At 48.0% G+C, this 25,955-nt stretch overlaps 1 protein-coding gene across 3 annotated transcripts in view; it reads left to right on the top strand.

Annotated features, from left to right (window-relative positions):
• The window catches only part of LOC108700623 (histone-lysine N-methyltransferase ASH1L), a 51,504-nt gene that overhangs the window by 16,396 nt on the left and 9,153 nt on the right, over window positions 1-25,955 (top strand). For all 3 annotated transcript variants that reach the window (XM_041574634.1, XM_041574636.1, XM_041574635.1), the window contains exons 3-14: window positions 642-4,290; window positions 5,197-5,286; window positions 5,763-6,402; window positions 6,891-7,079; window positions 7,230-7,324; window positions 17,934-18,007; window positions 18,678-18,723; window positions 18,880-18,988; window positions 24,433-24,639; window positions 25,104-25,250; window positions 25,524-25,632; window positions 25,786-25,947. In XM_041574634.1, the coding sequence (XP_041430568.1) occupies window positions 642-4,290; window positions 5,197-5,286; window positions 5,763-6,402; window positions 6,891-7,079; window positions 7,230-7,324; window positions 17,934-18,007; window positions 18,678-18,723; window positions 18,880-18,988; window positions 24,433-24,639; window positions 25,104-25,250; window positions 25,524-25,632; window positions 25,786-25,947 (5,517 nt within the window). The remainder of the gene's footprint in view (window positions 1-641; window positions 4,291-5,196; window positions 5,287-5,762; window positions 6,403-6,890; window positions 7,080-7,229; window positions 7,325-17,933; window positions 18,008-18,677; window positions 18,724-18,879; window positions 18,989-24,432; window positions 24,640-25,103; window positions 25,251-25,523; window positions 25,633-25,785; window positions 25,948-25,955) is intronic.

Below are 25,955 nucleotides of genomic sequence, written 5' to 3'. Positions count from 1 at the left end.
CCAGACTCTCCATGGCAGCCGAGGCTATTATGCTAATTGAGCTGAAGCTCTGCATTCCACCATAGTGTGTTTTCCCTCTCAATCTCCCCCCTCTCTTCCCGTACATAAAGCAGGGGGCAGAACGCGTCAGATCTCTCCTCCTACCTCCAGGGCAGAACAAGGTGCCAAATGTATTTCCATAAATAAGTGGCATTGTGTAATCAGACCCTGGCCTATCAGTGCTTGGGATCTGTCCCACAACAAGTAACATTATCAGCCTGCTGCCATTTTGTCCTGCTGCTCAGCTGTCAGTTTAGCGCTCGGCTCATTGCTGGCTATTGCTAGTCCCGCGGGAGGTGTAACTGCTACAGTATGACATCTAATCATCAGCCTGCGCAGGAACAATTTCTCCATGATTGTCGCTGTACCCCCTCCCTCCTGCTTGCTGCTCACACGCCCCCCCCTATTATGCCTTTGTAGTGCGTAGCATGAAACTGCACTCCTTAGCAAGTGTGTCTGGGGGTGATAGGTGAGCTGTGGGATAGTCTCTAATTGCCCCTGCTACTATCTACTGGTATATATAGATAGATAGATAGATAGATAGATAGATATATGGTACAATTCATCCCTAACCACTTGTTCCTCTCTCTCTCTTATTATAGGATCCAGCTGCAACTCCCAGGAAGCCCGCAGAGAATTCCCACATTAACTCTCCTGAGTTGGAATGTTTACATGCTAGCAAAGAGGAAGAGAGAGGCCGTGTGTCTAACAACTCGTCACCCCCAGAAGCCCTCAGTCTCCCCAACGCTTCCTCCAGGCCGGCACCCAGATCAGTGGGGAACAGCTCAGCGAATAGCGTGACTGAGAAGCTGGCCCAGCTCATAGCAACTTGCCCCCCTGCCAAGTCTTCCAAGAGCAGAGTGAAGAAGCAGCCAAACCCAGGACCAAACGGTACCAAGGAGGTTGGTGGTACATCAGCCCATGAGCCAGCCCTTGCTGCCCCCCAGAGTACAAAGCCTCCCAATGGCAGTAGCATCAGTGCCGCCTGCTCAGCAGAAAAGCTAAAGGAGCAGCTGCCTGGCAAACAGGGGGGCGGTGGGGCATTGGAGAGGAACAGCCAGCGGCAGGAGGGACTGATGGAAAAGTTACCTGGCACCAGGAAAGAGCTTGGTGACACTACCTTGTCCCTCGGAGAGAAAGGACTTTCCCACTCAAACCCACAGGAGAAGATGCTTCCTGTATATTGCACTTCATTGGACTTCAGAATGGGAGGGGCATCAGATGCCTCCACAGCTAAGTCGCCATTTAGTGCGGTGGGTGAGGGAAACCTCCCGTCTCCAGCACCTGCGACCTCAGTCACCTCCAACAGGACCTTTCCTCACTCTCCCAATTCTTTGCACTTAAACCCAGTCTCACCGGAATGTACTGACCAGCCAACTGACAAGAGTCCCTTTGCCTCAGACAATGTACCTGGGCCCCGAGGCCACCGAGCTGCTCATCATAGTCTGGAGTCGGACTTGTATAAAAGTCCCCACGGCGAGACAAGTAAAAGTCATTTGCCTTCTGGCCTCCGTATCCCACCGAAAGAGCCCAGCAGCCACAAGTCCGACCCTTCTGTTGTCAGCTTTGCCACTTTGCTTAGGAAACAGCGGCAACTGAAGATCAGCAGCATGGCGGCACCAACAGAGAGGCACTTCAGCTCTTCACCAGCCATAAGTCCCATTCATCAGGCCAAAATGAAAGGGAAAAAACCCAAGTGGATGAAGGTTGTAACTAAAAGCGCTGGTCAGTCTGCAAAGTTGTGTGCTGATCCAGGAGCTGAGCAGCAGAACCTTGGCAGGGGCATAGGGGCGGCACCGTTACTAGCACATACAACCAAAACCAGTTCTTTCCCCAAGGCTAACCACAAACTCTATGATTCCCATAGGACCTACTCCTCGTTGTGCAGCCCTAGAGATCAGAAATCCAGAAGTAAGGACATGCCGCATTTAGATGCATCCCCCAAAAGAGCCCTAACAATTCCCGCTTCCAAAGTGATCTCCTCCCAGTCAAAAGAAGAGCAAGGGCCCCCCGTCCTTCAGCCCGAGGTGGAGATACCTCCCTCTCACCTCAGCCAAACTGGACAGCTGGTTCCTAAGAAGCGAGGCAGGCCCAGGAGACAGCTAGCTCCACCGCTACTGAGGCCTTCCCCTGGACTTTCCACTCTTAGTGAATCTGTCCGTGTGGAGGAATCCGATGCTGGGCACCACAACAATATGGATCCGTTCAGAGAGGAGTCTAAGGGGGCAAGTAACCAGGGCTCGGAATCGGCCAGGAGACCGCTCAGTAAAGGTAACGGGCAGCTCTTCAAAACAATCATCAGAAAGATAAATAAAATGAAGAGCATAAAGAGAAGAAAGCTCGTGAGCCAGATTCTGTCCGGCAGCTCAGAACACAGCACTAGGGTCCAGCCCAAGCTGCAAGGATCTGTCTCAAGCCTCGCAGCCACTTTCAGCTCTAAATTAGGGCAGCAAATAAATGTCAGCAAGAAAGGAACTATTTACATAGGAAAGAGAAGGGGTAGGAAGCCAAAGGCTCAGCACGAGTGCCTCCTAGCAAAGAACTCTTCTTGCCCCCCTGCTTTGGAAAGTCCAGGACAACAATTGGCCAGTCCCACCCCACAGCCTCCTGCAGCCTCATGTCCTGAGGTTCTCCCGTCTCCTGTCAGCTCCCATTTATCTGCTACAAGCGGAGCCCTGAGTCCAGTTAGTAGTGATGCCAGCTTTGTGGAACCGAGCTCCTACTTGCACTCACGCCACAGCTCAGCTCTCCAAACACTGGCCATGAGAAAAGCTTCCAAAGATGCCCGGCAGCTGTCTCCCCCCACCTTGCTGCCCAACTCTCCGGCCCATATCAGCGAGCTGTCCTCGTTAAAAGAGGCCACGCCTTCCCCAATTAGTGAATCTCACAGTGACGAGACCATCCCGAGTGACAGCGGCATTGGAACGGATAACAACAGCACGTCGGACCGGGCAGAGAAGTTGTTTGGGCAGCAGCAGCAGCAGAAGAGGAGGAGGCACTTGTTTGAGCACATGCCCCTGATGCCCGTAGAAGCCTCTGTGCTGCTGAGCACTCTGAAGGAGAAACACAAGCACAAATGCAAGCACCGGGATTTCCTCACTTATGACAAACAGAAAAGACAAAAGAGGAAAAGGAAAAAGAAGTACCCTCAGCTGCGCACTCATCAGGATCCCGACTTCCTGGCCGAGCTGGAGGAGCTCATCAGCCGTCTGAGCGAGATCAACATCACCCACAGGACTCACCATTTCATCCCCCAGGATCTCTTGCCCACCATTTTCCGCCTCAATTTCAACAACTTCTACAGTCACCCCACGTTCCCTTTGGAACCGTTGCACTACATCCGTAAACCTAACTTAAAGAAGAAGAGGGGCCGGCCCCCGAAACTGCGGGAGAGCATTGCCGAAATGCCATTTATGCACAGCCTCGGCTTCTACCCTTCCTATGGAATGTCTTATTCTCCTTCCCCGCTCACGCCCCCTCCTATTGGTCTAAGTTATTATGGAAGGTACCCGCCCACAATCTATCCTCCTCCCCCCTCTGCCTCATTTACTACCCCATTGCCCCCTCCATCGTACATGCACACAGGCCACTTGCTCCTCAACCCTGGCAAGTATCATAAGAAGAAACACAAGTTGCTGAGCAGCAGCAGGACTCCTCTCCTTCCCATGAGCACTTACCCTAGTGTTCCTGCAGAAATGGCATACAGCTGGATGTTTGAGCACAAGCACCGGCACCGGCACAAACATCGCGAGCACCGACTGCCCGACCAACTCTCCATTGATCCCTCTTCCAGGTCTGTTCTGGAGTCGCTAAAGCGGTACAGGTTTGCTAAAGACTCTGTTAGCGACAGGTACAAACATAAAGACAAACACAGGTGCCATCTTGCTTGCTCACACCTGTCCCCGTCCCAGGGGTTATTGGGCAGAGATGAACGTTGGGCACGGAGAGATTTCCCAGACAGACGCTCCCTTTCCCTGGGGCTGCAGAGCCCCTTACAGATAGACTGTTCCGACAGCTCTCCGGGGCGCTCTCTCGGAGGATTCACCCCCAGCTCAGAGCCAGTGAGCAGTGATGAGCACACCAATCTCTTTACAAGTGCAATAGGCAACTGCCGGACTGGTGGCCCCATGAGCGGAGTCGTCGGACGCAAGACGCTTAGCGAAAACTCCCCCTTTTTTACAGAGAGCGCTTTAAGCAGATCTCTAAGAAAAGAGCAACTGTCCAATGACAAAATCCCTCAGGCTGTGCCAGGTAAGAATGTTATGGGGATGGACATGGCTGTGCTCACTGGTCTGAATTAACTAGCACTGTACGGTTCCTTTAATACTTTACCTTTACCACTGCCTTCAGCTCTGGGAATGTTCTCTAGCGTTCACCTATACGCTTATTTGCAATAGAATAATCCTGGCTTGTTCCTTCTTGTTCTGGGCTATGCCTACATCTTGGGCTTTCATCTGCACAATGTCTACAGTGAAATAACTTCATATCCATGCTGCAGACTGTACTGTTAGGAAAGTGGCCTTGCCCAGCACATCTAACTAATATCATCTCTTAAACACGTGGGGTTTATAGGCATGGTATTGCCAGACCTTTCCATTAAATGCATCCCATGTAAAATACATTTGCTGCATGGCTGATAAGCACTTGGCTCATCCTTCTCCTCATGGGCACAACTATAGAAGATGTAGCTGTGCCCTGGGGTGCCAGTGTAATACCTTAATCTGCAGTTAAGTGGCCAGTACCACTGGGGCTTATCAGGGTACCCATGGATGTCTGTAAGAGAGATGCTGCTGGGTTACAATCAGATCATTGCTGCAGTTTCAATGAAAGGGTTGATCTAGTTGGCCTACTATAAAGGACACAGAGCATGCTTGCAGACTACACTGGTTACTTTATAGCCATGCACTTAAATATCTGAGCAGCGTGTCCCAGCTTATGTGTGTGTGTATAGGTGCTACTGCTCCTTAATGCTCCTACACCCTACACTACATACTGTACCTGTAGCTCTGCCCAATGGGAAGGGATCCTCTGCATATTGTACCTGTAGCTCTGCCCAATGGGAAGGGATCCTGTGCTTTGGTGGTGCTAGATTATTCTGCTTGTTGTTATGTTGTGTGCCGTGTGCTATACTGATGGCATCTCCCTCCCCTCTTCCAGCATCCCAGGAGAGGAGCCTGAGGCAGTCAGACAGATCCAGCTGTAGCCCGTCCACGAGAAGGACTTTGTCAGAGAGCCCATCCCCTGCATGTAAGTCATGCCAATCTGTGTTCCCCAATCTCCATTCAAGTAGTAAATCAACAGATCAAAGTAATCCCAGATAATGAGTGTGAGTGGCACAGATGTACCCAGATACAGGCACTTACATGCCTCACTCAATGGAATAGAATAGTCATGTAATTCTCTCATAAATCAGTGTTGGACTGAAAACGTAGAATGGAGGGCTAATTGTAGAACTTGGCGGGAGATGGGAAAGAGTAGCATAGGGGGCTTATTGTAGGATTTGGCAGGAGGTGGGAGAACGCAGAAGGGGGCTTGAGGGAGTTAAGAATAGAGTAGCAGGAGTAAGGGGGTGTCTATAAGGTGCAGGCTGTTCATGGTGTGTGTACATATGGCCGCGCATATATAACAGGCAAGTGTAGTTCATTAGGATGAGGAGTGGGTCTGTGCCATCTTGTATATGAGTGTAACCCTCTCAGGCTTATTATCTTCTATGTTAATTGCAGTGATGGGAGGCGGGGCACGAGGTACGAGGATAGGTTCCTTGGGGGACGACTCTGCGGAGCCTTTACTTCAGCGTATTGCACATAGTGAGAAGGCAGACCCCACAGACAAGACTAAAGAGGCCGCTCTCATTGCCGATGCCCCAACCTCTAGCAGGTCCTCTAGGGGCCACAGCAGGGACAGAATCCAGGAGAACCGCATCCCAACTGCAGAGTGGCCCTTGGATGGCCCAAGGGCAGTGTCCAGGCAGCAGCTGAAGCGCAGCATGGTGGAGGCCATACACAAACAGGCCAAGAGAATGTACAACTATAACAATATCCTCGTCAGCAAGAAGAACTTGGACCATGTCAATAAGATTCTAAAGGCCAAGAAGCTGCAGAGACAGTCCCGGACGGGTAATAACTTTGTTAAGAGGAGGCCGGGGAGACCTCGCAAATACCCTCTGGATTCCCAGCAGGCTGCTCCGCTGCCCCCCAGCATGAGCACCGACACTGTCACGGACGTCATTGAAGCTGTGGTGCAGAGTGTCAGCCTTGGAGACGAGCACAGAAAAGCCTGGAAGAGGCAGCACTTGGCACTGGACAAACAAGTGACAAAAAGGCCAAAATCCCTGTACGAGGAAGATCGGGAGAGCAGTAATAGGTCAGTAGCACTCGCTCTGTGTTTTACTGTGTGCAACAGAACCTTCTGCAATATTTGTCCTGCTCCAATCACCATGTTCTGATTGGGTACTGCCCTTCATTACACTGCCCCCCATTCTGTAGCAGATTTTAGCTGGTCCCTCACTCCAATATGTGTTAGGGTTCTTCTCAACCGAGTAATGGCACCGTCCAGGCCACATCACTTCCAAGATGAGCATAAAATAAACTCAGCGAATTCAGTGTGTTTATTTCTTCACAACATGTTTTGGATAAACATATCCTTCATCAGGTGATAATTAGCAATTAGACAACATGTTGTGATAAAATCCTCATTCTGTAGCAGCAGCATCCTACAAGTTTCCCCTGTCGCATGAGCCGTTTGAAAGTAGCCTTGTAGTGTTTAGTGTAAGGGAAACAATGTGCAGTTCTGACTGATACTGGTGTAAGCCATTATATTTTTGTGCCTTCATATCCATGTGTTTGTTGCAGGCTGTGTGAGTTTGCCCGGGCAGAGGCTGTGCCAGTGAATGATATCGGTAGGAACCAAGAGGAACGAAGCGATGAGCTGCTACGCACTATGGCAGCGCCTCCTCTGCAGAAAGAGAAGAAAATTCCTCGAGTGCCCAAGAAGAAATATCAGAAAGCTGGCCTTTTCTCTGACGTGTACAAGACTCTGGAGTAAGTAGCAGCCCGTTGTGACCCAGCCAGGTGCCATCTCTGTGCCCATCCGTGAGGGAATTAGCGCGGCACTTTCCTTTAGACATACAGCCATATATATTCTATTGGCCCTGGCTAATAAGCAGTGCTTCTCCTTTGTGACTCCTGCAGTCCCAAGAGTCGCCTGATGCAGCTGAAGAAGGAGAAACTGGAGTATGATCCCAGAGAGCATGAGTACAGCCTACTGCCGGCCCCCATCAATATTGGTGAGTTTCATAAGCATGCATTGCTCTGAGGAAATCAATGGTATATACTAAGGCTATACACAGTCCTAATACTGCTCTCCTGAAACATTACCTTCATTTGATCCAAATCCTTCCTCTGCCTCAGCAATTATAGTGCAAACTAATAGCTGGTGTAATGTTTACAAAAATGCAATACAGAACCTACAGAGATTTGGCAATGCGCAGGGGCTTGACATACACCTCTCCATGCGTTAGTCCCAGGGAGGGGATTTCTGTAAAAAGAGCAAATGTGCTGATGCCAGCCAAGATTAAGAGATTCAGTAACATTGGGGAGAGTTCAAACATTTCACATTGTCCTGCACAATGGCCTAAAGATCTTTTCTTGTCCTTAAAGGGATACTGTCATGGGAAAACATGTTTTTTTCAAAATGCATCAGTTAATAGTGCTACTCCAGCAGAATTCTGCACTGAAATCCATTTCTCAAAAGAGTAAACAGATTTTTTTATATTCAATTTTGAAATCTGACATGGGGCTAGACATATTGTCAGTTTCCCAGCTGCCCCTGGTCATGTGACTTGTGCCTGCACTTTCGAAAAGAAATGCTTTCTGGCAGGCTACTGTTTTTCCTTCTCAATATAACTGAATGTGTCTCAGTGGGACCTGGATTTTACTATTGAGTGTTGTTCTTATTGAGGAGCTGCTATCTGGTTACCTTCCCAATCTTCTTTTGTTTGGCTGCTGGGGGGAAAAGGGTGGGGTCGATATCACTCCAACTTGCAGTACAGCAGTAAAGAGTGATTGAAGTTTATCAGAGCACAAGTCACATGACTTGGGGCAGATGTTTGCTCTTTTGAGAAATGGATTTCAGTGCAAAATTCTGCTGGAGCAGCACTATTAACTGATTCATTTTGAAAAAAATGTTTTTTCACATGACAGTATCCCTTTAAAGTAAGCCAGAAGTCAGGGATAATGCCAGGCAGCAAAGGATCTACAGTATGGGGCAAGCAGCACAGGATTGTTACAGTTCTACAGTATGAGGCAAGCAGCACAGGATTGTTACAGTTCTACAGTATGAGGCAAGCAGCACAGGATTGTTACAGTTCTACAGTATGAGGCAAGCAGCACAGGATTGTTACAGTTCTACAGTATGGGGCAAGCAGCACAGGATTGTTACAGTTCTACAGTATGGGGCAAGCAGCACAGGATTGTTACAGTTGTACAGTATGAGGCAAGCAGCACAGGATTGTTACAGTTCTACAGTATGGGGCAAGCAGCACAGGATTGTTACAGTTCTACAGTATGAGGCAAGCAGCACAGGATTGTTACAGTTCTACAGTATGGGGCAAGCAGCACAGGATTTTTACAGTTGTACAGGATAAGGGCAGGCAGCACAGGATTGTTACACTTCTGATTTCTCAGTCGGCTACAGGCTCTTTGCTAGGGATGGGCTGCACCTCAATGATGATGGTGCAGCTGTTTTGGGGGAGAAGATGGCTAGAGGGTTGGAGGAGATTTTAAACTAGGGGTGGGTGGGGGGGGTTCAGTAAAAGATTCAGTGGAAAACAGGTTAGATGAGATAGTGGGCAAAGGAAGGAAAAATGGAGGAGGAGCTTTGGTTGGGGGTTAAGGATAGGGAGGAGCACATGTCATTTGTTCAATATGGTACCAACAGGCATGTCCAAAGTGTGGCCCGGGGGCCAATTGCTCAGCCTCCATCATGAAATTAATAATAATGAGGCCCCCCAGCACAGTGCGATCAGGAATCCCATATCAGTAATATTAAAGGAGAAGGAAACCCCCTGGGCGCAAAAATCCCTCCCCCTCGCCTACCTGTTCCCCCAGGCAAATGCCCCTAACTTGTTACTCACCCCTCTGTGCAGGTCCTGTCCACGGAGTTCACAGGCGCCATCTTCTCCCGAGCGGTCTTCTTCCTGGATTCATCTGCATCTTCAGGCACATGCGCAGTAGGAGCATTCACAGGTACGGATCTACTGCGCATGTGCTGAAAGTCACGAAGTGGAATCGGAAAACTTAGTGACTTTCGGCACATGCGCAGTAGATCTGTACCGGTAAATGCTCCTACTGAGCATGCGCCAAAAACACCGGTCAAAGCAGGAAGAAAACCAATCTGGAGAAGATGGCGCCTGTGAATTCCGTGGACAGGACCTGCGCAGAGGGGTGAGTAACAAGTTAGGGGCATTTGCCCGGGGGAACAGGTAGGCGAGGGGGGGAGGGATTTTTGCGCCCAGGTTTCCTTCTCCTTTAAGGCACATTAGTGAAATGATCTGCCACTTGGTCTATACTGCTGCCTGTGTGCTGAAGGTGTTGGTAATAGACACATACTGGCACGTAGAGACACACTGTCTTTGCATACTTCTTTATGGTTGCAGGTATCAATAGATGTACTGGCGTGCCTGTGCAATAAACTAAAGAAGTATGGCGTCACTACGTTCCAGTACGTGTCTATTACTAACATCTTCAGCACACAGATCGCAATATAGACCAAGTGGCAGATCATTTCACTAATGTACTCAAATATTACTGCTACGATTACTCGATTCCTGTAATTTAATGTTAATTGTGCAAAAAATGTCGGGCTGAATGGTTGGCCCCCACACATTTTCACCTCACCAAATCTGGCCCTCGTTGCAAAAAGTTTGAGCACCCCTGTGGTACCAGTATTAAATGTATGTTTGCAAATGCAACGAGTCTGACTGGTAAAATGGTAGAGCTGGAGGGAAAATATGATGTGATTGGCCGAAACATGGCTGAATGATTCGCATGACAGGGCAGTTAATATTAGTGGCAATACTTTGTTTCGGAGGGACAGAGGCAATAGAAAAGGAGGAGGGGTATGTCTGTATGTTAGGCAGGATTTAAATCTAATATAAAGGAGGAGGTTATGTTAGAAAACGAGGGGGCAGAAGTCTTATGGGGGGAGTTCTTTACCAATTGTAAAGAGTCCAGCAAATTAATTGTAGGCGTCGTTATAGACCCCCTAATGTAAGTGACGAGGATAAGCTCCTGATGAAAATAGAAAAGGCTGCTAGTTTGGGTAAAGTAATGATAATGGGGGATTTTAATTACCCAGATATTGACTGGAGCAACAGTACTGACAGATCAGTTAATGGGAAAAAGTTTATAAACTGTTACATGACATAACCCTAAAAAGTTTTTAAATCTATTAATAGTAAAAAGATGCAGGTTGAGAGTGTTGCTCCATTAAATAATGGTACCAGTATGGTTGTAACCGATACAGAAAAGGCAAATGTGCTAAATCAGTTCTTTTCTTCAGTGTATACAATAGAGGAGTCTGAGTTCCCAGGCTCACTTTATAGCTGCACTGATGGCTCAGCTCAATCTAGTCCATAAAGCTTTAATACAAATTAATGTAAACAAGGCTCCAGGGCCTGATGGCATACACCCCCAGGTTCTAAGAGAGCTTAGTTCAGTTTTAGACTGGCCTCTATTTCTGATTTTCTCCGATTCGCTTTCATCTGGTATGGTGCCTATGGATTGGAGAAAAGCTGATGTTATTCCAATATTTAAAAAGGGATTACGATCTCAGCCTGGCAATTATAGGCCAGTAAATCTGACATCTGTGGTGGGCAAATAATTTGAAGGCTTGTTAAGGGATCACATTCAAAATGTTGTCCTAGTGAATGGCATTATGAGCAGCAATCAGCATGGCTTTATGAAGGATAGGTCATGTCAGACTAATTTGATTGCATTTTATGATGAGGTAAGTAAGATGCTGGACAGTGGGGGGGCAGTAGATCTACTTGGATTTTGCATTTAGCATTTGATACTGTGCCCCACAAACGACTGCTTTCTAAACTAAGGTCTGTTGGGCTTAATGAAGTCGTTTGCACATGGATAGGAAACTGGCTACAGGATCGGGTACAGAGGGTGGTTGTTAATGGGACATTCTCTACTTGGAGTAAGGTTCTTAGTGGGGTCCCTCAGGGCTCAGTATTGGGGCCACTTTTATTTAACTTGTTCATTAATGACTTAGGGGAGGGGATTGTAAGTAATGTATCAGTGTTTGCAGATGAGACAAAACTATCAGCCCAATTAATTCCATCCAGGATGTGGCACTTGCAACAGGATCTTGACTAACTGGCAATCTGGGCAGCTAAGTGGCAAATGAGATTCAATGTTGATAAATGTAAAGTCCTGCACCTGGGATGTAACAATATCCACTTATACCCTTAATGGGACTGCACTAGGCAAATCCATAATGGAGACGGAGCTTGGAGTCCTTGTAGATAATAAACTTGTCTGTAGCAAGTAATGCCAGTCAGCAGCATCAAGGGCAAATAAGGGCTTGACTTGTATTAAATGGGGCAGAGAGTCACGGGAGGAGGGGGTCCCACTGTATAGAGCACTGGTAAGGCCCCATCTAGAATATGCCCTACAGTTTTGGTCTCCATCACTCAAACAGGACATTATTGTATTAGAGAGGGTACAGAGAAGGGCAACTAAGCTGGTAAAGGGAAAATCTTGGCTATGAGGAAAGACTGGCCAAATTGGGGATGTTCACGCTGGAGAAGAGGCGCTTAAGGGGTGATATGATGACTATGTATAAATATATAAGGGGATCATATAATAATCTCTCTAATGATTTATATACCAGTAGGTCTTTCCAGCTGACACAAGGTCACCCATTCTGATTTGAAGAAAAGAGGTTCCGCCTAAATATTGGGAAGGGGTTTGTTACAGTGAGAGCTGTGAAGATGTGGAATTCTCTCCCTGAATCAGTTGTACAGGCTGATACATTAGATAGGTATAAGGAAGGGTCGGATGCTTTATTCGCCAGTAGCTCCTCCCAGCAGACAGGAGGGAGCCAATGAGATTAGAGGAGGGAAAGGGGTGTTACAGGGAGAGCTGGGAAGTGAATCAGGGGTACAGGCTGATACATTAGATAGGTATAAGGAAGGGTCGGATGCTTTATTCGCCAGTAGCTCCTCCCAGCAGACAGGAGGGAGCCAATGAGATTGGAGGAGGGAAAGGGGTGTTACAGGGAGAGCTGGGAAGTGAATCAGGGGTACAGGCTGATACATTAGATAGGTATAAGGAAGGGTCGGATGCTTTATTCGCCAGTAGCTCCTCCGAGCAGACAGGAGGGAGCCAATGAGATTAGAGGAGGGAAAGGGGTGTTACAGAGAGAGAGCTGGGAAGTGAATCAATGGTACAGGCTGATACATTAGATAGGTACAAGGAAGGGTCGGATGCTTTATTCACCAGTAGCTCCTCCCAGCAGACAGGAGGGAGCCAATGAGATTAGAGGAGCGAAAGGGGTGTTACAGGGAGAGCTGGGAAGTAAATCAGTGATACAGGCTGATACATTAGATAGGTACAAGGAAGGGTTGGATGCTTTATTCACCAGTAGCTCCTCCCAGCAGACAGGAGGGAGCCAATGAGATTAGAGGAGGGAAAGGGATGTTGCAGGGAGAGCTGGGAAGTGAATCAGTGGTACAGGAAGGGTCGGATGCTTTATTCACCAGTAGCTCCTCCCAGCAGACAGGAGGGAGCCAATGAGATTAGAGGAGGGAAAGGGGTGTTACAGAGAGAGCTGGGAAGTGAATCAGGGGTACAGGCTGATACATTAGATAGGTACAAGGAAGGGTCGGATGCTTTATTCACCAGTAGCTCCTCACAGCAGACAGGAGGGAGCCAATGAGATTAGAGGAAAGGGGTGTTACAGGGAGGGCTGGGAAGTGAATCAGTGGTACAGGCTGATACATTAGATAGGTATAAGGAAGGGTCGGATGCTTTATTCGCCAGTAGCTCCTCCGAGCAGACAGGAGGGAGCCAATGAGATTAGAGGAGGGAAAGGGGTGTTACAGAGAGAGAGCTGGGAAGTGAATCAATGGTACAGGCTGATACATTAGATAGGTACAAGGAAGGGTCGGATGCTTTATTCACCAGTAGCTCCTCCCAGCAGACAGGAGGGAGCCAATGAGATTAGAGGAGCGAAAGGGGTGTTACAGGGAGAGCTGGGAAGTAAATCAGTGATACAGGCTGATACATTAGATAGGTACAAGGAAGGGTTGGATGCTTTATTCACCAGTAGCTCCTCCCAGCAGACAGGAGGGAGCCAATGAGATTGGAGGAGGGAAAGGGGTGTTACAGGGAGAGCTGGGAAGTGAATCAGGGGTACAGGCTGATACATTAGATAGGTATAAGGAAGGGTCGGATGCTTTATTCGCCAGTAGCTCCTCCGAGCAGACAGGAGGGAGCCAATGAGATTAGAGGAGGGAAAGGGGTGTTACAGAGAGAGAGCTGGGAAGTGAATCAATGGTACAGGCTGATACATTAGATAGGTACAAGGAAGGGTCGGATGCTTTATTCACCAGTAGCTCCTCCCAGCAGACAGGAGGGAGCCAATGAGATTAGAGGAGCGAAAGGGGTGTTACAGGGAGAGCTGGGAAGTAAATCAGTGATACAGGCTGATACATTAGATAGGTACAAGGAAGGGTTGGATGCTTTATTCACCAGTAGCTCCTCCCAGCAGACAGGAGGGAGCCAATGAGATTAGAGGAGGGAAAGGGATGTTGCAGGGAGAGCTGGGAAGTGAATCAGTGGTACAGGAAGGGTCGGATGCTTTATTCACCAGTAGCTCCTCCCAGCAGACAGGAGGGAGCCAATGAGATTAGAGGAGGGAAAGGGGTGTTACAGAGAGAGCTGGGAAGTGAATCAGGGGTACAGGCTGATACATTAGATAGGTACAAGGAAGGGTCGGATGCTTTATTCACCAGTAGCTCCTCACAGCAGACAGGAGGGAGCCAATGAGATTAGAGGAAAGGGGTGTTACAGGGAGGGCTGGGAAGTGAATCAGTGGGTACAGGCTGATACATTAGATAGGTATAAGGAAGGGTCGGATGCTTTATTCGCCAGTAGCTCCTCCGAGCAGACAGGAGGGAGCCAATGAGATTAGAGGAGGGAAAGGGGTGTTACAGAGAGAGAGCTGGGAAGTGAATCAATGGTACAGGCTGATACATTAGATAGGTACAAGGAAGGGTCGGATGCTTTATTCACCAGTAGCTCCTCCCAGCAGACAGGAGGGAGCCAATGAGATTAGAGGAGCGAAAGGGGTGTTACAGGGAGAGCTGGGAAGTAAATCAGTGATACAGGCTGATACATTAGATAGGTACAAGGAAGGGTTGGATGCTTTATTCACCAGTAGCTCCTCCCAGCAGACAGGAGGGAGCCAATGAGATTAGAGGAGGGAAAGGGGTGTTACAGAGAGAGCTGGGAAGTGAATCAGGGGTACAGGCTGATACATTAGATAGGTACAAGGAAGGGTCGGATGCTTTATTCACCAGTAGCTCCTCCCAGCAGACAGGAGGGAGCCAATGAGATTAGAGGAAAGGGGTGTTACAGGGAGGGCTGGGAAGTGAATCAGTGGTACAGGCTGATACATTAGATAGGTACAAGGAAGGGTCGGATGCTTTATTCACCAGTAGCTCCTCCCAGCAGACAGGAGGGAGCCAATGAGAATAGAGGAGGGAAAGGGGTGTTACAGGGAGAGCTGGGAAGTGAATCAGGGGTACAGGCTGATACATTAGATAGGTACAAGGAAGGGTCGGATGCTTTATTCACCAGTAGCTCCTCCCAGCAGACAGGAGGGAGCCAATGAGATTAGAGGAGGGAAAGGGGTGTTACAGGGAGAGCTGGGAAGTGAATCAGGGGTACAGGCTGATACATTAGATAGGTACAAGGAAGGGTCGGATGCTTTATTCACCAGTAGCTCCTCCCAGCAGACAGGAGGGAGCCAATGAGATTAGAGGAGGGAAAGGGGTGTTACAGGGAGAGCTGGGAAGCCAATCAGGGGTACAGGCTGATACATTAGATAGGTACAGGAAGGGTCGGATGCTTTATTCACCAGTAGCTCCTCCCAGCAGACAGGAGGGAGCCAATGAGATTAGAGGAGGGAAAGGGGTGTTACAGGGAGAGCTGGGAAGTGAATCAGAGGTACAGGCTGATACATTAGATAGGTATAAGGAAGGGTCGGATGCTTTATTCGCCAGTAGCTCCTCCCAGCAGACAGGAGGGAGCCAATGAGATTAGAGGAGGGAAAGGGGTGTTACAGGGAGAGCTGGGAAGTGAATCAGGGGTACAGGCTGATACATTAGATAGGTACAAGGAAGGGTCGGATGCTTTATTCACCAGTAGCTCCTCCCAGCAGACAGGAGGGAGCCAATGAGATTAGAGGAGGGAAAGGGGTGTTACAGGGAGAGCTGGGAAGTGAATCAGTGGTACAGGCTGATACATTAGATAGGTACAAGGAAGGGTTGGATGCTTTATTCACCAGTAGCTCCTCCCAGCAGACAGGAGGGAGCCAATGAGATTAGAGGTGGGAAAGGGGTGTTACAGGGAGAGCTGGGAAGTGAATCAGGGGTACAGGCTGATACATTAGATAGGTACAAGGAAGGGTCGGATGCTTTATTCACCAGTAGCTCCTCCCAGCAGACAGGAGGGAGCCAATGAGATTAGAGGAGGGAAAGGGGTGTTACAGGGAGAGCTGGGAAGTGAATCAGGGGTACAGGCTGATACATTAGATAGGTACAAGGAAGGGTCGGATGCTTTATTCACCAGTAGCTCCTCCCAGCAGACAGGAGGGAGCCAATGAGATTAGAGGAGGGAAAGGGTGTTACAGGGAGAGCTGGGAAGTGAATCAGGGGTACAGGCTGATACATTAGATAGGTACAAGGAAGGGTCGGATGCTTTATTCACCAGTAGCTCCTCCCAGCAGACAGGAGGGAGCCAATGAGATTAGAGGAGGGAAAGGGGTGTTACAGGGAGAGCTGGGAAGCCAATCAGGGGTACAGGCTGATACATTAGATAGGTACAGGAAGGGTCGGATGCTTTATTCACCAGTAGCTCCTCCCAGCAGACAGGAGGGAGCCAATGAGATTAGAGGAGGGAAAGGGGTGTTACAGGGAGAGCTGGGAAGTGAATCAGGGGTACAGGCTGATACATTAGATAGGTATAAGAAGGGGTTGGATGGTGTTTAGCAAGTGAGGGAATACAGAGATATGGAAGATAGCTCATAGTACAAGTTGATCCAGGGACTGGTCCATTTTGGAGTCAGGAAGGAATTTTTCCCCCTCTGAGGCAAATTGGAGAGGCTTCAGATGGGTTTTTTTTTGCCTTTCTCTGGATCAACTGGCAGGCAGGTTAAAAAAAAAACTAGAAGTTTGATTTTTTTCAACCTTACTTACTATGTTACAGTATGGGGCAAACAGCACAGGATTGTTACAGTTCTACAGGATAAGGGCAAGCAGCACAGGATCTGTATGGTTTTCCAGGATAAGAGCAAGCAGCAAAGGGCAGGAGAGCTAAGGGAGAGTGCAGGGATATTGCAGGAGAGGGCAGGGATATTGCAGGAGAGGGCAGGGATATTGCAGGAGAGGGCAGGGATATTGCAGGAGAGGGCAGGGATATTGCAGGAGAGGGCAGGGATAATGCAGGAGAGGGCAGGGATATTGCAGGAGAGGGCAGGGATATTGCAGGGAGAGGGCAGGGATATTGCAGGAGAGGGCAGGGATATTGCAGGAGAGGGCAGGGATATTGCAGGAGAGGGCAGGGATATTGCAGGAGAGGGCAGGGATATTGCAGGAGAGGGCAGGGATATTGCAGGAGAGGGCAGGGAGAGGGCAGGGATATTGCAGGAGAGGGCAGGGATATTGCAGGAGAGGGCAGGGATAATGCAGGAGAGGGCAGGGATATTGCAGGAGAGGGCAGGGATATTGCAGGGAGAGGGCAGGGATATTGCAGGGAGAGGGCAGGGATAATGCAGGAGAGGGCAGGGATAATGCAGGAGAGGGCAGGGATAATGCAGGAGAGGGCAGGGATAATGCAGGAGAGGGCAGGGAAGTGCAGGGAGAGGGCAGGGATAATGCAGGAGAGGGCAGGGATAATGCAGGAGAGGGCAGGGATAATGCAGGAGAGGGCAGGGATATTGCAGGGATAATGCAGGGATATTGCAGGGATAATGCAGGAGAGGGCAGTAGGGATACAGCTGCTATTGTGGGCCTGTGTGGCTCCCAGCCACAACTCCTGAAGGAGCCCATTGTTTCCCCTCTGACATCATCACATTGGAACCAATTCCCAACAGGCTGAGCCCTTTTCTGGAACTGGACTGGGAGGGTTCTCCTTCCACTCTCTGCTGGGGACATGGGGCCTGATCTGAAAGGAATTATGGCAGCCACAACCCTCATCAGCACATACACACACACTTGCTGTGTGGCCAAGGTTAAATGGTGTTTCCTAAAATCTGCCCTGCTCACTGTTTATGCAGATGTGGCTACCAGGGATTTGGGGCAGAACAGTGTAATGCTATGCCAGCGAGTGGACCCCTATCATTCCATTTTGGCTCTGCTGTTAATAGGATCAGAACCAGTCCTATGCCTATTTCTGTATTATATGTACCAGACAGGATCCATCGGACACACTAAGGGATCTTCATGCAGGGACCATGTCAGTAGCACACTGAATACCTGCTTTAGTTGTTCTGTTAATCCAAACTGAAACCTTTGTTCCTGGAGTAGTGGAGATAATGCAGGGAGAGGAGGTGGGAGAGTTTGGCTTGTGGTGAGTAATGAAATTGTATTTTTTCCCCAGGGAAGTATCTGAGGCAGAAGAGGAACGACTTCCAACTTCCCTACGACATCCTGTGGCAATGGAAACATAATCAGGTACTGACACCTATATACCCTGGATCTCTTCCCCAAACCCCCCTCCAATGATACCTAACTAGATCCCAGCTCTCTAGTACTGATACCTGCACACTCACTGGCCCTAAACTAGATCCCAGCTCTCTAGTACTGATACCTGCCCCTTCACTGGCCTGAACTAGATCCCAGCTCTCTAGTACTGATACCTGCAACCCTCACTGGCCTGAACTAGATCCCAGCTCTCTAGTACTGATACCTTCAACCTCACTAGTCTGAACTAGATCCCAGCTCTCTAGTACTGATACCTGCACCCTCACTAGTCTGAACTAGATCCCAGCTCTCTAGTACTGATACCTGCACCCTCACTAGTCTGAACTAGATCCCAGCTCTCAAATACTGATACCTGCAGCCTCACTAGTCTGAACTAGATCCCATCTCTCTAGTTTGGATACCTGCACCCTCACTAGTCTGAAGTAGATCCCAGCTCTCTAGTACTGATACCTGCACTCTCACTGGCCTAAACTAGATCCCAGCTTATACACTAGAGATGTGATTGTGTCAGTGACAGCTTTGCTTTTTCATTGGGTGATGGCCAGTGTCCTGCTGCTGATAATGTAGAAGGCCAGTGATTGGCTGTTAGGGTAGTGGGGATATAATGTGATCTTGTAATGGTGCCTCTCCTCTCTCCTAGTTGTACAAGAAGCCCGACGTCCCGTTATACAAGAAGATACGTTCCAGTAAGTGACTGTTTGCTCATCAGTATGGGACAAAGTTTGGTTTGTGCTCTTGCTGCTCTCATTGTTGAGGTATAGGAATGTTTGTTGTTTCTTGTTATTATTAGTGTTCTCTTCCTCATTAAATGTTTTCTTCCTTCTACCCCCCCCCCCCCCCAGACGTGTACGTGGATGTGAAGCCACTGTCTGGCTATGAAGCGACTACGTGCAACTGCAAGTATCCATACACCCAATCAGAGAAGGGCTGTGTGGAGGACTGTCTGAATCGGTGAGTGGCCTGAGAGGTGCAAAACCTGCTTATATCAGACCCCCTTAATCCCAGGGCATGACCTTCTGATATAAACACACGTGTGATTAGAATAATAGCAGGGAGTTTAACAATGGGACAACGCGAGTTTAACAAAACTTTTATTTCCATCCAGGCAAATGCATTGGCAACACTGCACATTCTATTCCAAACCAGGAAGAAAAATGGCTGAAATGTGTTATTCCTTTAGAGAAAATGAAGGGAATATTAGGGAATATCATTGTTCTTTCCCAACTCATTGACTGTTTCAAGTGAAAGATGTTTGTGTTACTTTGAATGATGGAACTAATATTGAGTTGTATAACAGTGTTTGTGTGTTGTATGGACTCCACCAACTTCCAACAACCTGTTCCACAATTCCAAATGCATTTCTTGCTTTTGCCTCACACCCCATGCCAATCCCGCACATTTTCTATTGCATTGGGAGGGGGGGCATAACGTCAATCTTGTTGGGGTGGAACCAAGTTGTTGCTCAGTCACTGGTGTGTTTGGGCTCGATGACCCCCCATTTCAAGGGCATTTGCTCTTGGGCATAAGGCAACATGACAAGTATTTGGATCTTGCTTTCATCAGTCCACAAAATGTTGTGCCATTTCTCTTTAGGCCAGTCAATGTGTTCTTTGTCAAATTGTAAGCTCTTCAGCCCACATCTTTTTTTTTCAACAATGGGACTTCATGGGGGCTTCTTGCCGATAGCTTGGCTTCACATAGTCACTTCTAATTGTAACAGTATCACAGGTAACTTTACTCCTTCTTTCATCTTCCTGGAGTTGATCATTGGCTGAGTCTTTGCCCTTTTGGCTATTCCTCAATCCATTCCAATGGTCCTTTTTCTTTCACGTCTTTCAGATTTTGGTGCCATTTGAGATCATTTTAGCTGAGCGGCCTTTAATTGTCTGCATTTCTTTCTATATTTCCCCCTATCCAATCAATTTTTGAATGAAAGTCGGCTGTTCTTCTGAACAGTGTGTGGAAGGAGCCATTTGAGTGAGAGTTTCAGAGAGAAATACACTATAACCAGCAGTACAACATTTGCTCCTTCCTTTCTTAAATAAGGGCCCAAATTGATTCCTGTTTATTCCCAGAATGAATGAATTTACTAATTGAGGAGGGGTTAATTTCAGATTTAGAGGAGGAAACACACCCTGAACTGAGATCTGATAGATCCGACAATTCAGATGCCACATCAGACCGTGATTCTGAGGAAGAAAAACAATCCTTACTGATTCCAACAATCTCTAAGAAACTACTAAGGCAAATATTACAGACACTAGAAATTAGGGATGAAACAGTTCCCCTTTCTAAAGCAGCCAAACTACTAGGGGGCCATAAAAAGAGTAGGCCAACCTTCCAAGTGTTCAAGTCAGTTACACAGGCAGTTGAGGCCGAGTAGAACCAACCAGACAGACGAATTGCACTCACCCAGAGATTATTTAGGACCTTTCCAGTACCAGAAGAATACGAAAAGAAACAGGATAGGTCCCCTAAGATTGATTCAGCGGTAGCTCGCCTCTCCAAACCGACAGCACTACCGGCAGAGGAGGCCATGTTTAAGGACCAATTTGACTGCTGCATAGAGTCAACACTTAAGAGAGCTTACGTTCAGGCAGCAGCTGTACTATGCCCGGCAGTCGCATCAGCAGGACTGGCCCATATGGCCAGATACTGGGCACACGAATTGGCACGCTACCCACATTCCTCACAACAACAACTTCCATCAAAGGCATTAGCATTCCTGGCAGAGGCAGCTATTGAGAAGGCAACTACCAACACTATAGTGGTAAGACTCTCTGGCTTCACCACTGGACAGGTGACACCACCTCCAAACTTCAGCTTTTGTCTCTCAAATTCACAGGTGAGACCTTATTCAGCCCTGATCTGAAACAAATCATATTGGAAGTGACTGGGGGCAAGAGTACCTTTTTGCCAACAGAAAAAATGCAGAGGTTTGATAACCCAAACAGGTTTTCAGGCAAAAGAGGATGGAGCCAACAAGCTAGATCTTCTCGTTCCTTTCGCTCCAACCCAAAATGAACAAGATAACAAATGTGGCAGACCTGCCTGGCACCACCAGAACACAATAGAAAGGGACAGCCAGTAGAGGGCAGACTACACAGATATTTGGGCGAATGGGAGACACATGTAACGGACACCTGGGTTCTCACCATAATTCAACAAGGCTACAAAATTCCTTTTTCCCCCATTTACCACCTCAGAGATTCATACCGACCACTACAGCTCCACACAGAGAATACAATATGCAAGAAGCGGTTCACAACTTACTCAGTACAGATGTGATAGAAGAGGTTCCACTTCACCACAGGTTCAAGGGCTTCTACTCAAACCTTTTCCTGGTAAGGAAGAACGAAGGAACTTTCAGACCCGTTCTCGATCTAAAGCCAGTGAACCACATGGTTTCCAACAAAAGGTTCAAGATGGAATCCATAAGATTAGTAATGGCAGCCATGGAGCCGAACATCTTCATGACCTCCATAGACTTGCAGGAAGTCTACCTGCACATACCCATACACCCGGTGTTCCAACGGTACCTCCATTTTGCAGTCCCAGACAAGCATTACCAATTTACAGCATTGCCCTTTGGACTTTGTACTGCTCCATGCATTTTTACCAAGGTGCTAGCACCAATCGTGGCCTACATCAGATCCCTAGGGATACATGTGATACCCTGTGTGAACATCTGATGATTACAGCTCCTTCAGAAATCCAAGCAAACAAGGATGCAACCATGTGTATGCAAGTACTAACCCAACATGGTTGGATTCTCAACAACTGCAAGAGCAGCCTAAGACCCTGCCAAACAATTCTGTTCCTGGGACTCCTGTTCAATTCAGTCACCCAAAAAGTGTACTTAACTCGAGAAGATCAAAAAGTTGATCTCGGCAACAGAGTAATTTCTAACAATGAGAGCAACCTCAGGGTAGGAATGCCTACTCCTAGGACTCATGGTATCCTCCTTGGAGGCCATTCCCTTCGCCACGTTTCATGTGAGACCCCTTCAACACAATTTCCTTACTTACTCGAACAAGAATCACAAGGATCTTCAGCAGACGATACCACTAGAAAACACGACACGAGAGAGGCTGATGTGGTGGACCAAACCGGAGATTCTCGGAAAGGACCGGAGCTGGTCCCTGCCTCAGTGGGAGATCATAACTACGGACGCAAGTCTCAAGGAATGGGGAGCAGTGTACAGATCGCACACCCTTCAATGGACTTGATCACCTCAAGAGAGCCGCCTACCCATCAATGTGCTAGAACTGCGGGCCATCGTCCTAGCACTGGAGGGATGGACACCACTGCTCCATTCTACTCAGACTACCTGAGCAGAACAACAATAGGTCAGGGGGAATGGTCCCTCAACCAGGAGACTTTCCTCACCCTGACACAAAAATAGACATGCTAGCCTCAAAACACAATTACAAAGTACCCGGATACTGCGCCAGGACATGGGATCCAGCGGCAACCTTCGTAGACGCCCTAGTGACACCCTGAAATTTCAGGCTGAAATTCGCCTTCCCACCGCTACCACTATTACCATGGATACAACGGAAGATAAAACATAGCGAAACAGCAGTAATCCTTATTGCATTGGATTGGCCCAATAGAGTGTGGTGGTACTTGTACAATTTTCAGCAGAAAGACCATGACGACTACCACTGCACCCAGACTTGCTAACACAGGGGCCTATAAACCACCCCAACATCGCTATGCTCCATTTAACGGCCTGGCTGTTGAGACCTGGTGGTGGACACAGCATGGGTTCTCGCAGAACGCAATCAACATACTCCTACAGGCACAAAGACCATCAACCACTAGGGTCTACCACGGAGTATGGAGACTCTTCATAAATTGGTGCGACCAATGGCACATTTATTAGGACCAAGCTCCTACACAAGCCGTGATAGAATTTCTCACAGATGGCTTCCAGAAGGGAATAGACCTATGGACACTCAGCACTCTGAGCAAAGGACAACCCAGTTCACCAATTCTTCAGTTGTGTAATCAGAGCAAGACCACCCATAAAGGATCCAACACCTTCTTGGGATCTACCACTTGTCCTATACGCACTACAAAAAACATCTTTTGAGTCGATGTCAACATGTGATCTAAAGTGGCTATAACTCAAGGTAACCTTTCTGATAGCAATTACCTCAGCAAAGAGGGTCTCGGAGATAGTAGCACTCTCTTGTAAGGAACCTTGGCTAATCCTCCATGAAGACCTGGTTGTACTTAGGACTGTCCCAGAATTTCTACCCAAGGTAGTGTACAGTTTCCACTTAAACCAGGAAATTATCCTTCCATCCCTTTGACCACGTCCAGCAAACAAATAAGAGAGCCGTCTGCACAGGCTAGGTGTAGTGAGGGCCATCCACATATATTTAAAGCATTCAGAACCAATCCGATGTGCCAACAGTCTACTCGTCTCATATTCAGGATAAACTGAAGGACGAGCAGTTGCTAAGCAGACCATAGCACCCTGGCTTGTGGAAACCATCAACACCGCCTATGACCACAAGCAGAAAACCAGACCCTTCTCTGTAAAAGCCCACTCTACTAGGGCACAGAGCACATCATGGGCTCTACAGAACATGGCAACTCCAGAGCAGCCACATGGGCATTGCTTAACACTTTAGTTCATTTTACAAGTTAAATGTTTTTGCCTCTCAGATAGCCACGTTTGGCCAGAAAGTTCTGCAGCAGCACAGTGAACTGTAATATAGGGCCAATATTAGGGGGACAGGACGTACCCTAACGTCTGCACTGACAGGAGGGCCGACTAGAGAGAAAGGGATTTTCTACTCACCGGAAAATCCTTTCCTAGTAGTCCCGAACTGTCAGTGCAGTAAGTCCCACCCAGGCTGATGTTAGTTTGGGCAGCAGACTCTTTCTGTCTCCCAATGGCTGAGCTTTACAAACAAACTGAGGATGAGAGGTGGAGCCAGCAGATATATTGAGGAGGAAGTCATCAGTCTTTCTGTCCTGCCTCCAGAGGTGAACCAAGACAAAACCCTAACGTCTGCACTGACAGTTTGGGCCTACTAGAAAAGGATTTTCCGGTGAGTACTAAATCCCTTTATTTGGAGCACTGCTATTATTTGGAACAAGCCTCAATGATTCAATTACTCAGAATTAGCAGCATGGCATGACTGTTGGGACTGTTGGGTGTCTATGATGCTACTAGACCTACTAGTAAATTATTTTCCATGTAGCAATAGAATTTCTACCCAAACCAATGATTGATAATGTTAGTGACGTTGCACTGCTATTATTCTGAACACATGTGTCTATATGCTCCCCTCTCTTTAATGATCTGTTTAATGGTCTGTTTTATTGCCCCCACGGGCTAGTGGTAAGTCCTGTTCATTTCTTTGCTTCCCTTAAAGGATGATATTTGCCGAGTGCTCCCCTAATACGTGCCCATGTGAGGACCAGTGCAACAACCAGCGCATACAGAGGCATGAATGGGTGCAGTGCTTAGAGCGCTTCCGGGCTGAGGGGAAAGGCTGGGGCATTCGCACCAAGGAACCACTGAAAGCGTCACAGTTCATTATTGAGTATCTGGGCGAAGTAGTCAGCGAAACAGAGTTCAGGTACTAATGACTAGTGGCCACCTGACTGATAGCAATGGCTTCCCACTACTATTGTTATACCAACACTTGTATTCCAACTGCACCCCACCCCCCGCAAACAGACGTCTAATGTACTGATGCAAGTACTTCCCATGTCCTACCAACACTTTTATACCAAGGAACCAACCTGCCCCCCATACTTACAGACCCCTAATCTCCTCATCTGAGAATTACTCATATGAGCCCATCCATTCTACTTCCCATGTCCTACCATGTCCTTATATACCAAGGAACCAACCTGACTCACCTACAGACACCTAATCAAATTAGTTGTCCTAAACCTATGGCCGCCACGACCAATCACAGCAACCATGTGTTTTAAAAAGTCGCTGCAACTTGCCGCGATGAATCGATATGTGTGTCTTCACCCTTACTCTTCTGGACTAGTTGGTGTCTAAAGAGAACTGTTTTGCTTCTCTTGCCAGGAACCGCACAATTGAACAGTATCACAATCATAGTGACCATTATTGTCTCAGCCTGGACAGTGGCATGGTGATTGACAGCTACCGAATGGGGAATGAGGCTCGTTTTATCAACCATAGCTGTGACCCCAACTGTGAAATGCAGAAGTGGTAAGAGTCTTTCTGTGTCTAGCCTCCATCTTATCCAGTAGATCTCCTCCAGCCTATGGGTGTTCTACATGAACCCCAACCTGTGTCTAGCCTCCATCTTATGCAGTAGATCTCCTCCAGCCTATGGGTGTTCTACATGAACCCCAACTTATGTCTAGCCTCCATCTTATCCAGTAGATCTCCTCCAGCCTATGGGTGTATGTTCCCTTAGTGGTATCTAGCATTCAGGATGTGTTTCTTTGTCTGCCATATTGCTTTGTGGTTTTCCTGTAGGTCAGTGAATGGTGTATATCGCATTGGACTGTATGCGCTGAAGGACATGCCCGCTGGCACAGAACTGACGTATGATTACAACTTCCATTCCTTCAACACGGAGAAGCAGGTGAGGAAGTTTCTTTAGTGCTCCTAGCCACTGTCATGCTCTGGGTATCTACTTGCCATGTTGTGGAGTGGGGAGATCTTGAGCCCTTGGGTACCTGAGAGGACAGAGAGACAACACAATGTACAACTGAATGTGTGTTTGTGTTTCTCACAGCAAGTGTGCAAGTGTGGTGTGGAGAGGTGCCGGGGGATCATCGGAGGCAAGAGCCAGCGGGTAAACGGGCTACCAAACAAGGCCGGGCATCTCATGTCGTCTCAGCGGAGACTCGGCCGCTCCAAGGAGAAAAGGAAATCCAAACACAGGCTGAAAAAGCGGGTATGTGC

This window comes from Xenopus laevis, chromosome 8S, assembly GCF_017654675.1.
Source record: "Xenopus laevis strain J_2021 chromosome 8S, Xenopus_laevis_v10.1, whole genome shotgun sequence".
In the NCBI taxonomy this organism is placed as follows: Eukaryota; Metazoa; Chordata; class Amphibia; order Anura; family Pipidae; genus Xenopus; species Xenopus laevis.
The sequence above is the reverse complement of the archived record's forward strand: the minus strand, read 5'-3'. Positions and strand labels throughout refer to the sequence as shown.